General features: G+C 57.3%; 1 protein-coding gene across 16 annotated transcripts in view; it reads right to left on the minus strand.

Moving 5' to 3' along the window:
* The window catches only part of ABLIM2 (actin binding LIM protein family member 2), a 134,455-nt gene that overhangs the window by 45,507 nt on the left and 73,806 nt on the right, over nt 1-15,142 (minus strand). For 8 of the 16 annotated variants that reach the window (XR_006816403.1, XM_045989907.1, XM_045989889.1 and 5 more), the window contains exons 9-11: nt 9,202-9,279; nt 2,070-2,216; nt 325-357 (exon numbers count right to left, since the gene is read on the minus strand). Coding sequence is in view for 15 of the 16 variants with exons in the window: in XM_045989907.1 (XP_045845863.1) it covers nt 325-357; nt 2,070-2,216; nt 9,202-9,279 (258 nt within the window). In the remaining variant the exon portion in view is untranslated. The remainder of the gene's footprint in view (nt 1-324; nt 358-2,069; nt 2,217-9,201; nt 9,280-15,142) is intronic. The other 8 variants (XM_045989916.1, XM_045989899.1, XM_045989879.1 and 5 more) reach the window with 2 other exon arrangements.

The following is a 15,142-nucleotide window of genomic DNA, read 5'->3' on the forward strand; positions in this document are numbered from 1 at the left end:
GAGGATCGTGAGTGGGCCCAAGCTCACCCGGGCTCCTGGGCCTTTTATCTCCAGGAAGCCACGAGCCAGACCTCAAGAGAGCCACATCCCAAGTGTCAGCCACTGCAGGACCGACAGGTGCACCATGGAAACATGCAGGTGAGACGTGATTATAAAAATAACCGACACCCAGGACGGCGTTTCAGGCCACCGAGGACCATGGCCCCAGACCCCATGGTTGAGAGCCACAGAGGCCCCGTCAGGGTTGCCGTGGGTGGTTATGTTTATAACCCCGGTGGCAGTGCCATGAACAGGAGGGGGCGTTGGCCGGGGACAGGCAGTTACCTCCGTCAGCGTTGGCGAGAGTACCTGCGGGGACTGGGGACACAACATGCAGAGTGGCCTGTTAGGTCGCTGGTGGGGGGGGGGCACACACACGCCCTCACACCCAGACCCTCCTCCAGATGGGAAATGAACCCCACCATAAGACACAATGCAGGATTCCAGAACCTTCTTTTTAGAGAAATACGGTCAATGGCCCTCCAAGAAAGGGGTCCCCAGGACACTTGTTTGGGCCAAGCCTGGAGTGTCCCTCCACACTGGCCCACCCTGATGCCTACTGTTCTCCCGTGAGGATGTATTTTCCAAAAGGAAGACCATCAGTTCAGGGCATACAGTGACAACAACATCTGAGGCCAGCACCTTCGTTTTCTCCAGACAGGAGAGACGAGGGGCCCAGAAAAAGGAGGGGCTGTTGGGACCTCGGGGTTTAGGGTTCCTGCTCTCTGCAGAATGGAAAGGGAAAATGTCCCCAATCTTCCCGTTTCACAGAAGTGGAGACTGAGGCTCAGAGAGGTGAAGGTAGTTCCCTGAGCCTCCAGCCTGCTGCTCTTTTCCCCTCCGGACCCCTGCTCTGGTGGCCACCTGCCAGAAGGCCGCCATCCCAGAGAACAGGGCCCTCTAGCCCTGAGGCCAGCATTTGCTCAGCTCAGTGCCTGACCCTCCTTCTGGGGCTTTCCTGTCCCCACCTCATCATTCATCCACAGAAGGGCCCCCTTAGAGATCTCCATTGTTCCGGCTTCCCACCAGGTTGCAGCAAGACCTAGAGAGGGGAGAGGCCCAGGGCCCTGAGATGGGGGAGTGAGGGGACTCTGACACCCCTGGGGGATGGCGGAAGCCAGCGGGGAGGCCACAGTGACCAGGGCTGGGTAGCCAAGCCCAAGTCCCACCTCTGCCTCGGTGAGATGCATAGCCCTAGGTCAGCATGTCTGTCCCCTGAACCTGTGTCCTCGTCTGCACCTTGGGACACTCGCTCGTACAGTGTGGGGCCATGGGCCACGGATACACAGGAAAGCCCAGTGTCTGTACAGTGAGTAGGCCAGAGGAGTAAGCAGTGACCTGGATGGTGGGGACACCGCTCAGCTGCCACAGCATGACCCACCAGCTCACAGACAGTGCACCACAGGAGGGGTGTGGCATTGGCGACCATGGCTCAGACTTGGCATGTGCCCCGTGCTGTTGTGCTCTGCTCGTTTGTTTGAGGACACTTCCGGGACCTGCGGGAGCAGGACTGAGGGCAGCAGCAGCCCGCACCCACGAGCACGTGTGGCCCTCCCCGGCCACAGGGCTCCATGGCACTCGCAGCAGCCCTACGAACGGCTGCACAGGAAATCTCAGGCTCCAGCCACACTCCATTCTCAACACTACCAAAGAGCAGGGAAAACCAACAGCGGACTCCACGTGAGATGGAGAAAGGCCATGAGAACCAAGTCACCAGAGAAGGACGCGCCCGAGGGACTCTAGGGAGTCCATCGTGTGTGGTCCCCACAGGTGGTCAGACCAGCACATGGGATTCATGAGCCGGGAGGCAGGCCAGCCATGGAGGGCGGAAGCTTTCCTTCATACCAGTGTGTCTCCTACTTCCTCCCCTGCCCAAGCAGACCCTCTGTCAGGGTTGGGGTGGAGCCCTTGGGGCCTCTTGATAGGGGATGGGCACAGGCCATTAGAGGGGACAGGAGGCTGAGGGTCAGAAGGGGAGGAAGCAGAAGCGACCCCTGCCGTGGGCACGCCACCTGCCATGGGGGCCGTACCTCATGGCAGCTCTGCCTGCCTGTCGCTGAGTGACTGATGTATGGCGAGTAGGAGATCATGTCGGGGCGGTCGATGTTATAGATGGCCTTGCTTTTAGGAAGAGCAGCCAGGTCCCTGTAGTCAAGAATCTCATCGCCCAGCTTGGCCTGAGAGAGAGAGAGAGCAGAGGGCGCTGTGACTCACAGCCCCGAGAGGGCAGCAGGTTCTCCAGTGGCTGCTTGGACAGCGGGGCCCTGCCCAGGAGCCAGGCTCCATCCAATGGGGGTGAAGGGACAAAGGCAGCGGTGAGGGGGTCCTCATGGTCACATGGGCCTGGGTCCCTCGACCCCACCACAGAAGGTCACACGGTCCTAAGGAAGTTTATTCTCTGAGCCTCTGCCTGTCACCCTCCAGAGTGGTACAAACAGTTGCATAGGACAGCCCCAGGAGCAGACAGGTAGAGCCGCTCGCCTGCCCGGCACAGAGCCCAGCAGACAGTGAGACTCAGCCCATGGCCTAAACATACCTATGCACACACAAATCCATATGCGCATGCAAATCACACGCACACACAGACACGGATGCACACGTGTGTATATGGATATGCAAATTCTTGGATGCATATGCGTACATACACACCCACAAGAATAACATGCACGTGTGTGTACAAACACAGACCCACGGGTGAATGTATGCAAACAGCATGTGAAAACATGCCCATAAACACATATGCATACATGTACGCACACCTAAACCACGTGTGTGCAAATAGGCATGTGCAAGCACTTAAAGCCACACGTACATGTATTGTGCGTGCAAACACACATGTTCGTGCATGTGCACACACAAAATATATACACACATAAGACATGGGCATGTGTGCATGCATTTAAATATACACCTAGTAGGTGTGTACGTGCACGTGCAAACACCATGTCACACTTATGCACACATATTGCACATGCACACAAAGGCTGCCTACGGCAGAGGTGTATATGCACTCACAGACCTCTACCCTCTCACTGCCACTGTCAAACACTAGCACACACACTTGCACAAGTTGTAAGTGCCCATGCCCTCTCACACACTCACGTGTGCAGGCACAACACATTCCCTTTCTCGCCCACCACCGCACACCAGCACAGATGCTCACATAAGCTCCCGTCCCCACACCAGTGCACGTTCACATCCCCATGTCCTCACACTTGCTCATACGCACACACACAGTCCCACACTGGCACACATGCTCTCAGCCCCAAACTCACACCTACACATGTACATGTACACACTCCCATGTGATAACACGCATTCATACTCATAATCACACTCACCCGAACCACTACACACTCACACACACAGGTATTCACACTCCCACAAGGTTGCACACACATGCGTGCGCTCAGCAATTTCCACTTGAGATACAGCAGCAGAGTGACTGACACCTGTTGGGCTGTCTGGGCTAGGACCCCTGGTGGAGCTAGGACTGCACCTGGACCCGGGCAGGTGCTCACGGGGGGTGCACACAGAGCCACTGCATTTGCTCAGGGAACAGCCACCAGAACACTCACTCTCCTTTGACCTGGCCTTCTCCAGCATCATCCCACTGCTCCGGGCTTCTGCTCCCACTCTGCTGCTGCTCCCTGCTCCAGGGGGCTGCTGGGGGCACATGGCAGGCTGAAACAGTTCCTGGAGCTGGACAGGACCCATACACCCCTCAGCTGTCACAGCAGGATGATCATCTGTGTCAGTTCCCGTGTTCCTGTTGTGGGTGCCAATGTCCCCATCCATCCCAGAGCAGACACCTGTGGTCACCTCCTCCCCACCAGGACCCCCTGTCGGGATTAAGGTCAGCTTGGCCTTGCCAGATGTCAGGCTGCCCCCACCAGCTCGGCTCTACCTGAACCCCGAGGAAACCTTTTGCTCAACCCCAGTGTCCTGCAGTGACCAGGGTCCAGGGTCAGCATGGGCCCACATCCCTCTCTGTGGTGGAACCAGCTGTCCCTTTCCAGCCCAGGTGACTCTGGTCCAGGTCCTCGCTGCTCACATCTAGACCCAGCCAGAGCCTCCAGGGCGTTCTTCCCACATTTGCGCCAAACAAACGCCAACCACAGTTGCTAACACTGTGAGTTCCTCCCTGGGATGGCATTGGCTTGAGCCTTTTATTATCTACTCCCCAAATACTCACGAAGAGCCTGCGATGGGGGCAGCTAGTTACTGCCCTTCACTGATGCTGAAAGCAGAGCCAGAGAGGTTACGTAACTCACCCAGAGTCACACAGCCAGGGATGTGGGGTAGGAAGAGGCCTGGGTTCTTGGGCTCCAGAGCTATGCTCCCCACCATCGCCCTCTGCCGGACCCCAGTCTCTGGAACCCCAGCTACGGCACATTGCCTGCCAGCTCAAATCTTCTGCCAGCCTCTCTGGGTAGGTGACACAACCCCTCGCTATGGTCCCCAAATGCAAGGTTGACATTCCCGGCCTGCTCCCCCCAAGGTCTCTCCTTCCTGTGCCCCCAGCAGGCCAGGGTTCAGTAGCCCCAGGCCACCTCCCCTTCCCTGACCACCCGACTCTGAGGCTCTCCATGAGCTGGTGGGTGCTCTTGGGGTGAATGCTGCCATTTGTGGTGTAGGTTGAGAGACGGAATGTTGGACGTCTTAGACCTCTGACTCTTCCCCGTGGAGCCCTGGGCAGGGCTCAGAAGACCCGAGTTCGACTCCTAAGCCTGTTGTTTGTAGCCAGGATGGACCCTGATCAGAATTTTTGAGCTGTTCCTCAAGGGCCCTTGTGCACCTGCTTACCCTAGGGGCTCACTCCACTGCCCATGCTGCCTACCAAGATGAGCTTCTTATGGGGCCCAAGGGCTTGGCACCTGCTGCTCTCTCCCAGGCCTCTGTGCCTGCTTCCACCTCTGGTTCTTCCAGACTCAGTCCAGGTCGCCCTCTCTGAGGGACCTGCCCTGCCCCCTCCATTATTTGGGTTGGGTGTCTTGTCTCCTTCAAGTCAAAGTGCTGATGTTGGTTGATGCATCAGGCTCCCACCACGGACTGGTGGCTCCTGGGGTCCAAGACTAGATCTGATTCATTAGAGAGTCTCTCTCCCTAGCTCTGTCCAGGGTTCTTGGGGCATACTTGCCAAATTCAAGTAAAATCCATGGGGCATTTGCCAAAATTAGGTGGATTCTCTGGGCCATTTTACAAGATGAGAATGCCACCTACGTCTTGTCCATCCACTGGATTTCATGAACCTCAGATTAAAGCTGACGCTGGAATGGGGGGCTGGGCGAGGCCTGGACTCACGGGTCCATGTGCAGATGGACACCCTTCCCTGCCTTGGACCCCGCTGTGATCAGAGCATCTGCCCTCCCGTGGCTCTCAGCCCTGCTCTGCACAGGTCAGCGAGGCCGGCCCCGCCCTGGGCTAGCCCCTGCCGATCCCCGAACAGCACGGATCAGGGAGGCAACTGGAGGGCACCAATACTGCCTGCTCCCACCCTGGATATGTGGCTCTGCTCCTGGGTCCTCAGCATCTGTCCTGCCTAGTACACACACAGCATTTCCTCCCACAGCTGACCTCTGGGTGGTCGCCATGACAACGGGCTATGCTCTCTAATTGGCGGAAGGCCACTGGGATGCGTATATGTTCCTGGGACTTCTCTTCACTTTTTTCTCTCCCATACTCCATCCAGCATCTTAAACAATAATAACATATGGCTGTCCACGACTGTATAGTTACAACAAGCTGTCCCTAATAATACATTGTAACGTGATGATGTTGATTTTCTGCTTTCCTTTGTTACTGATTTACTGCTGCGCTGAAGAAAGGTTACAACAAAATATTCAGCATGACCTCATTTGGGTTAAAAAAGAATACAGCACAAAGGGACCTAAGGGGCGTGTCACACAATATTAGCAGGGCTACCTTGGCCAGTCGGAGAGCACATGGTATCCATCTTCTGCACAGCTGGGCAGCTGGGCAGCTGATATCCTTCTAAGCTGCAGCAGGGCTCAGGCGCCCCCCGCCCCCCCGTCCCAGGGCCCAGCACTGAGCATGGCATCGGGCACGCAGTAGGCCAAACACAGATCCCAGCAGAGAGACGAAAGAAAAAGCAGGGCACGGATGCCTGGGTGGCTCAATTGGTTGAGCATCTGCCTTCAGCTCAGGTCATGATCCCAGGGTCCTGGAATCGAGTCCTACATCGGGCTCCTCGCTCAGCAGGAGTCTGCTTCTCCCTCTGCCTGCTGCTCCCCCAGCTTGTGTGTGTTCTCTTTCTCTGACAAATAAATAAAATTCTTTTAAAAAAATGCAGAGCAGAGCCCCGAGAGAGAGAGGAAGGGCTTGCTTCCCCAGACTCACGCCTCCCCAGTGAAGGAGTTCCAGGGATGTGTGCTGACGGGGTGCTCACATCACCCTGACTTGGGGGGAAGGATGGCTGGATGCTCTGGCCTGTGGCCGGCCTGGTGTCCTGGAGGGCAGATGTGTCCAGGCTGTGCGCTGGCCATGGTGCTTGGAGCCCGTGTTAATACGGGACATGGGCACTCTTAGGTGGGGGGGGTCCAAGGCTTGGCAGCTGTGATCCAGATGAATTCCTGCAGGTCTCTGAGTGGCGTCTGAGAAGTGGGTGCAGTGACCCGGGGAAGGAGGAGGAGGAGTGTGGCACACATCCTGAGGTCCCCTGTGCTCACAGCCTCTCTGTTGTGTCATGAGCATGTGTCACGCTCAGATTCGGGGGACTGGGTGAAGTTAACTTGCTCAAGGCCTGTTGAAAACTGGAATCCAGGGCACCTGTATCAGCCAAACGGAAGTTTATCCAAGCTGAGACCGCCCACATCAGGCCAATGAGCACCAGTAACCCCCAGTGCAGATGGTCACGGGGCCTTTCAAGGAGCCGTGACCACAGGGACCAGCATTGCTGCTCATCGCACGGTCCTGACCGTACCTTAGTCCTTGACAAATGATGGATTGTTTAAAAGAGGAGCTCACACCGAGAGAGCCATTACCGCGTACTTGCAGCCAGGGCAGCCACAGAAGCCGGGCGCCCCCTGCCTCGCTAAGCACGCCACTGACCTTGTCTCATCGAAGTAACAGGAATCGTAATTAAGATCTTTGATGACACTGATGACACCATGGGCTGAATTACATCCTGCCAAACCCATATCTTGAAGCCCTAACCCCTAGGACCTCAGGTGGGACTGTGTTTGAAGATGGGGTCTTTACAGAGGTGAGTAAGGTAAAAGGAGGTCACGAGGGCGGACCTCTATCCCATCTGACTGGTGACCTTAGAAGAAGAGATTAGGATACAGAAGGACATAGAGGGATGACCACGTGAGGGACCAGAAGAAGACTAGAAGCCAAAGATGGTGGCCTCAGGACAGCCAGTTCTGCCCACACCTGGATCTCAGCCCCAGCCTCCTAGACAGGGAGAGAATGCGTTTGTGAGGTTGGAGCCACCTGCTCTGTGGGATTTATTTGCTATGGTGGCTGAGCTACGAGCATAGACGTCATACTGATCATTGCAGTGAGAATTCCCGAAGTCCTGCCTCTGGCCAGGGCTGCAACTCAGGGCTCCCCCCCAGGCCCTGGAGAGCAGGAACTGTGGGTCTCCTTTGGTACAGATGAGCCCTCAGAGGCTCAGAGAGGTTCACTCCTCACCCAAGGGCACACAGCTGGTCTGATGAATCCACACCGCCTTTCTGAGCCTCTGAGGGCATGTTCACAGAGGGCCACACTGCGATTCATTCTTGGGGCTCGTGATGATCACGTTCCCCCAAGGACTAGAGTACTTGGGATTGTTACCCATCAGAATTCAGATCAGGAATGACGAATGACTCTGCATCCAAAGAGTATGAGATTCAGGGCTGAAATGTGTCAGGAAGAGCTGATCAAACCCCCACAGTGTTCCACCTGGCCGGGTGGGAAGGGGCTGGCAGGAGGGACATGCCCCAAGTCACCTGCTGCTCCTTGCAGTAGCAGAGCAAGGCCCAGACGCCCAGTCCAGGACTTGCCCCTCCCCCAGCCTGTACCAGGAGCCTTGGAGCTCTTCCTCCCAGCACAGTTTGGTGCTCACAGGTAAATTAGCAGAAGTACCGACCTCCCACCGCCCGTCCTGCCACCAGAGATAGCTGTTGTGAAAGACCTAATGATCATTTTAATACTTTGTGTACACACACACCTGCACACACCCACGTCCACATGTACACACTCATAGGCACACGTACACACAACCACAGCACATGTACATACCCATGCATACCCACATGCACAATACATACCAACGCGCACACATCACCACCCACGTGCACACACCCATGTGCACACGTACACACCCGCACACACCTACATTTGTACACACCCGTGTGCACATGCACGCACACACCCATATGTATATACACACACCAGCACACACACCCATATACACACGTACCACCCCACACACCTGCACACGCACCCATATGCACACATACACACACCCATATGCACACATGCACACCCATACACACACCACATGTACACATACACGCACCTGGATGCACACCCACATGCACATGTACACACCCCCACACACCTGCACACACACCCATGTGCCACATACACACACCTGCACACACCCATATGCACACACACTCATCCCATATGGACATGCACAGGCACCCATACACACATATACCCCACTTCGTTCACACACGTGCACCCACACACTCTTTAATGAAAATGGGATCACATAACATATATTATCAGTAACATGCTTCTCGTAGGAACACATTAGCAACACTTCCCAGGGCAACAGGTGTACATCTGTACTGCTATTGGCCACGACTGCCCAGTCCCATGTGAACCTGAGTATTTTTTATTCAGGCAAGACTTAGCTATAGGATAGGGACACAATATCAATTTGACACCCCTATAGACAACAGCTATGAGCACATCTGTTTGGGCACCATCGCCTTGGAAATACGCAGTCCCCAGGGGGCATGGCAGTCTTTACCAAAGATCTAAGTTAACATCGTGAAGTCTGCCCTGGTCTGTGCCCCATGGCAGGGATGAGGGCACCAGGTCCACACCCTGGTGCTCATGGATGCCCAGCCCCTGATGGTACCCCCCAGCAATGACCCAGGCCCAGACCATCCCCCCCACCAGCCTCCCCACTCTCCGACTCACATAGATCACGCGGCTGGGAGACCCCGAGGTGCTGGAAGCAGGTACAGAGATGATGCTCTCAGAAGAGCTTCTGGTTTCCTGGAAAGGAGACAGGAGGAGACTGTAGCAGCACATGTCGGTGTCAGAAGCTTCCAGACGCAATCATCACAGGTCACGCTCCAACAGAAATGCCAGTTGTGAGGTTTTTTTTTTTTGTTTTTTTTGTTTTTTTTTTTTTTTTAGGTTGAAAGAATTCTTAAAATAAACACTCAGGCTTGAATGAGCTGCTGGAAAGCTATAATCAGACAGACACAGCAGGTTACATGGGCTGCCAGCACCCCAGCGAGCTCTCTGCACGGCTGGAAACACTCCGATGATCTCCTGGCTTGCACGCACAGAAATTATCTGTGTTTCAGGGGACAAGAGCAAGCGATGCATTTTCAACCGATTCTGCATGCTCCGGTGGCAAAGGCCATCACTTCTATGCACAATGTTACTGCTCAGAGGTGTTATTTTCCACCTAGGTTATAGGGGTGGGTGGTCATTGTTCATTCTACCAGCCTAGACCTTTGCTGTCGGACTCTGTGGCCACATCATCTGTGACCTGCTCCTCAAACGTCCACCCCATCCCTCCTCCCTCCCAGACCACATCTCCTGCTTCACCCAAGGGGACAATTTCCCTGGCCCCTCCTCTGTCCCCTGCATCGGGGCCACCCATCCCTGCAAGATACTCTCCTTCTCTAGCTCCCAACCCACTCTCTACACCTGCATCTCTCCCCACCTGTAGGGTGTGACCTGGCAGCTGTCTGCCCCTCCTGGTCCAGCCTCCACCCCTGCCTGGACCACCCACCACCTGGCTTTCCCATGCCACCCCTGCCAAGAATGCAGACCTCCCTTCCCACCCTGCAGACAGCTCCCCCTGGCTGCCTCCTTTCTTGCTGCCATCCCTCTCAGTGGCCCATGCCCCCTGCAGTGAAGCCAGCAGCCTGGGAAGGGCCCCATTGTAGGCTGAATGATGTCTCCTGAAATTCCTATATTGAAGTCCTCATCCCGAGCACCCCAGAATGTGACCCTGTTTGGAGAGATGTAATTAACGTAAGATGAGGTCACAAGGGTAGGTTCTGATCCAATCCGATGGGGGTCCTTACAAGAAGAGGGGATCAGGACACAGATGGGCACAGAGGGACGACTGTATGAGGACATAGGGAGAAGGCGGCCGTCTACACCCCATGAGGTGAGGCCTCGGAAGGAACCATTCCTGCCTGCACATTGAGCCTCAGGGACTGGGAGAGAATACATTTCTACTGGTTGAGCCACCAGTCTGCAGCAGTGGCCCCAGGACACTCTCATGGGCCATAGGGCCCTCCCCTTGCAGGTGGAGGACATCCGGCTCTTCCCTCCCTTGGCAGGACAACAATAAGAACAGGACAACATCCTGTCATGCCTGTAAGGCACAGCGGTGGCAGCCCGGGGAATCTGATCACAATCCTGGTTAGACGTTTGGGGCAGAAAGAGAAGAGGGAGAGGGCACAAGGCTGGGGGTCCCTGCCTTACTCGCTCACGCAGCCATTCCGGTCTGTCTCCATCACCCACACTCCTGGGGACGGCCAGCTTCCTCCAGGTTCAGGCGTGGGGCCGCCTCCTCCCCTCAGGGCCTTCCCTGCCTCTCTGTGCCCCAGCACTGGACGAGGCACTGTCCCAGGGCTTCCGAGGGCCAGTAGGACTCAGCCCGACCCTGCTGTGCAGTTTTGTGTCCTCGGTCTCCCCTGCGTCAGACACAGCCGCATACGTCTGCAGAGAAGATCCCAAGACAGCTAATGGGTATGTGTCTGTCCCTGGCCCTGTGTGCAGGTGGCCCATCATACTGGCCCCAAATGAGGTCTGTACACATTCTATACACTCGGAAAAAAACCCTTTGAGTCTCTGCTTCCTTGTCTATAAAGGCAATTTCCCTGAGGATCTGACCAGAGACATGGCGTGCTGGGGGCCCAGTGCTGGCAAATCATCCTGGCTGTCATATCATTTCAGCCTGGGCTCAGGGCATGAAGCCCCTTGCTTGTAAAGCAGACGAACTCGGGGTGTTTTCAAGGAAGGGGTGCTGAAGCAGGGAGACCCAAGGACGGCCCTGCGCCTGAGGAATGCCTCCTGGCTTCAGGGAGACACCACCACTGTGATCCCAGGCGCTTGGGCTGCCTCCATGGGCACAGGGGCTGGCAGTGTCCCCGTACCCGCAAGGTGCCCCCAGCAGGCAGCACCTCTGAGCTGAGTCCTGGGAACCTCCTCCAGGGCCCGGAGACCCGGCTTTCTCTCACTCTCTATTTGGTCTCCAACACACCCCAAGGAGTCTCACCATTAATCAATACTTAACTTGTGTTCTTGGGGGCTTGTTCACACCCATGGAGACAGATGGGGCCAGGATGCTCGCCCAGCCCCTTCCCCAGCACTAGGCCTGACCCCGGGCAGGGACCATCCTATAACAAACAGCGACTGGGGAGCCTGATTCTCGCGGGGTCATGTACAAGTCACACTGACACGGTGTGAGGAGTGCGACACCCATTCATCTCCATGTTAAAGCTGAGGGTTGAGGCTCAGAGGGGGCTGGTGGGCGGCCCGGGGTCACACAGCCGGGTGGTGGCAGAGCTGGATTGTAGCTTTGAGGCTTATTCTACTACCCTTGGCTGCTGTGGAGAATTCCATGGCCCACGTTTGGCCAGCCTGTCCTTGCAATGGGGCCTTTCCAGCCAGTCCCACCATAGCAGGTAGCTCAGGGCTCTGTGTACAGAGCAGAGTGGGGGGCATTGCCTCTTAAACTTCAGCCAGGGTCCTCACAGCCTGTGGGATCAGCCAGACCAGACCAGCCCCGCCCCACAGCACCCCAGCCGGAGCAGAAGCCCACCTGACCCTCCCCCAGGCCACCTTCATCTTAACTGTGCATGGAGCCCCTCTCCAGCTACCTGACTGTACCATCCCTCCCTGTCACCCCCGGAGCACCCTGTACCCTGGAGCCTGCCCATCCCACTAGATGTCAGGAAGTCGGCTAGGGGCAGGGACCTGGCCATCTCACTCATCTCTAAATTCCAGCCACCAGCTAGGAGGTACTCAGTAGGAGCTCAGTGGCTAGCTGTGTCCGGAATGAGCCCATGATCCAGTGACCAAGGACATACCAGGGATGGGCAGTCAGGGCAAGAGCATTCTGGAAGGTTTTCCTTGGGCACCCTCAGCAGATACCCAGGAGCCATCCTTGTCCTGTGGAGTCACTGTGCCCTGTGGGGATGTTGTCAGGGAGGACAAAGGGCCCTCCCTTTCCTAGCCTGTCCTTACAGGGATCCCAGTGCCAGCCTCTCCTGCTGGAGAGCAACTTGGAGGCACGGACCGAGCTGGTCCCATGGGTCCCGGAGCCTGGCAAAGAGGGCCTTGTTAAAGGACTGGTGATTGGTCAGGTAATGCTGAGTTAGCTATTGTCTGGATTACCAGGTAGCATGGGGCTTCCTCCACCTGGCTTCCAGAGAGAGCTAGGGATGCCCGCGCCAGCTCTGCTGCACTTCTCAGGGGCTGGCCCCGCCGAGACGACCCTGACCCAGAGCTGACCTGGGGCTGAGCCTACCAAGGTGACCCTGACCCAGAGCTGACACGGGGCTGACCGGGGGCTGACCAGGCCTGGCTGTTTCATGCCCCCTAAGTGGCTTGCACGAAATGAACAATACAGGAAAGTACAGTTCAGTCTTCCTGTCTCGCAGCCCAGGAGCAGACAGCCTGGCTGGGAGAACTCTCTGGAAGGGGACCCGTGGCCCAGCCCCGTCTGTTCACTGTGAGCCCCACCCTCGGTCTGTTCTCACTTGGGGGAGACAGAGGAGGCTCTGAAGGGCTGAAGGGTGAAAGGCAGGACAAGCAGGGCATGACCGGGGCCTGGATCCTGTCCCGGGACACAGAAGGCAGGCCCTGTGCACCAGCCCCGGGCACAGCACCAAGAGACAGCTGTTCTCAAGGGACGGTCTCGGCACCGGATGTTCCCGGGGCGTCAGCAGAGACACAGCCCAGGAAGCCAGGCCCGGCTGTGCAGCAACCCTCTCTTTCTTCCCTGTCTGGCAATCAGAGGACCTCCCATCCCTTGGGCCAGCAGCCATGGTCACAGGGGGCTGACCTCTGTTCTGCGAGCGGAGGGCGCTGCTGCTGGCAGGCCTGGCCGTCCCGACCTGTCTTTGAGTGGGCTGGCCATGGGCCTGCCTGAGTTCCCCTTTCTAACCCGGTCACTCTCAGGAAATGGGTCTGGAGGCTTCTCAGGTCCTTTTGGCAGGCTTTTGGGTGGGGATTTGGGGAGGGGTCCCACCGACAAATGTTGGGACCCTGCGGTCACTTCAAGATCAGGGATGCTGCCTGGCTCATCTCCAAGATCTGGAGTAGCCCGGGGGCAGGGGCTTGGGAGCTCCATCAGCCACGCAAGACAACGGTGGCCCTGTCACTTACCGTGACCCGAGTCGTGTGCGTGACAAACTGGGCATATCTGTCCTGGAGCACGCCCCTGCCTGTGAACCTATGACCACGCGCGACCAAAGGGACGCGGAGCCTGATGGGACTAAGGAGAGCCTGAACTGGGAGTCACTCTGGACGACGCGGGTTGGGTTCCCTGGGATCTCGGGGTCCTGGTGAGGAGGGCGGGGGCAGTCGGGGCACAGACAGTGACAGAGGCCTCCAGACATGGGAACAGAAATGGAGGAGTAGAGTGCCCCCCCCCGCCCCCGGGAGCCTCCAGAGCGAGCACAGCCCCATCAGGGAGCACATCTGTGCTTCTTTAAGCTACTAAACATGTGGTCACTAAGTACAGCAGCCACAGGGACAAAGGCAGTCACCAGTTCCCTCCCATGGTCTCCATGCTCTGCGTCCCTGGAGCTGGGAAGACGGCTGTCCCTTCATCCTTACGTTCACATGGCCCCCCAGCACTGGGCTCCATCCTGCACATGCTCAGTGTGAGCATCCTGGGCCCCGGGCAGTGGGGGACCCCGGGACCCAGCCAAAGGGCGGCAACCACGGTCCCAGACAGGGAGGAGCAGGAGGGCAGGGAGAAGGCCGGGTGGACGCTCTAGGCCCCAATCCCAGTGTTCTAGAATTTGGGCGAGAGTTCTAGGAATTCAGCCAAACTGGTGACAGGTGTCATCTGTGTGCCTGGGGAAGAGGATGGGCCTGGCCACCAGATACTGCTGGCGTCCCTTCCCAGGCTGAGGGGCTTCCTGTGCCCCCTGCTTCCTTCTGCATGGTCTGAGAGGGCACCGTGCTCAGGGAAGCAGACACGGGTGTGCTTAATCCAGGGTCCAGGGGCCACAGACCTGCCCTAGGGCTCCTTGCCCCTGCACTCCAGCTCCTACCACTATTTACACGCCGGGGCGGGGATCCCTGGGCCTCTAGCCCTCAGGGGACTCCTCCCTGTCTGCACCCCAGGCCCAAGTCTTGAGCAGCAGCCCCTTTAGGTCCGTGTCCACCAGCCCTAACAAGGGGGCTCTCCAGGCTGAGTAGGCCTCCTCTTGGTGGGCATCAAAACTGAACTAAACCAGAGCCCCATGTAGACACTCGGAGGACTCTGAGCAAAGCAACTGGCACCATCCAAGAAACAAGGTCACAGGTGAAGGGCAGGGCCAGCCCTGGAGAGGAGAGCCCCAGCGATGCGGTCCCCACCTTCGAGCCTGGCTTGGCATCCACAGAAAAGGTTGAACAATGGCGTGATGGTGCCACAGATGAGGGCAGGCCTGGGGCCCATAAGAGGGGCCTCCCCCACGGAGGCCTTCTGCCCTGGCCCGGGGGCGCCCTGTGCTCAGGTCCCATCACTGTCACATGACATGAATGTGTGCCACCCCACCTCTCTGCCCAGAGCATATGGGGGCAGGCCTCCATCACCTCTGGGCCCTGGGCCAGGAGCAGGGCCTGGCACAGCCAGACACTTGGTGACGTCGTGCTGAATGACTGAGGCTAC

The sequence above is a fragment of the Meles meles genome, chromosome 2 (genome assembly GCF_922984935.1).
Source record: "Meles meles chromosome 2, mMelMel3.1 paternal haplotype, whole genome shotgun sequence".
Taxonomy (NCBI): domain Eukaryota; kingdom Metazoa; phylum Chordata; class Mammalia; order Carnivora; family Mustelidae; genus Meles; species Meles meles.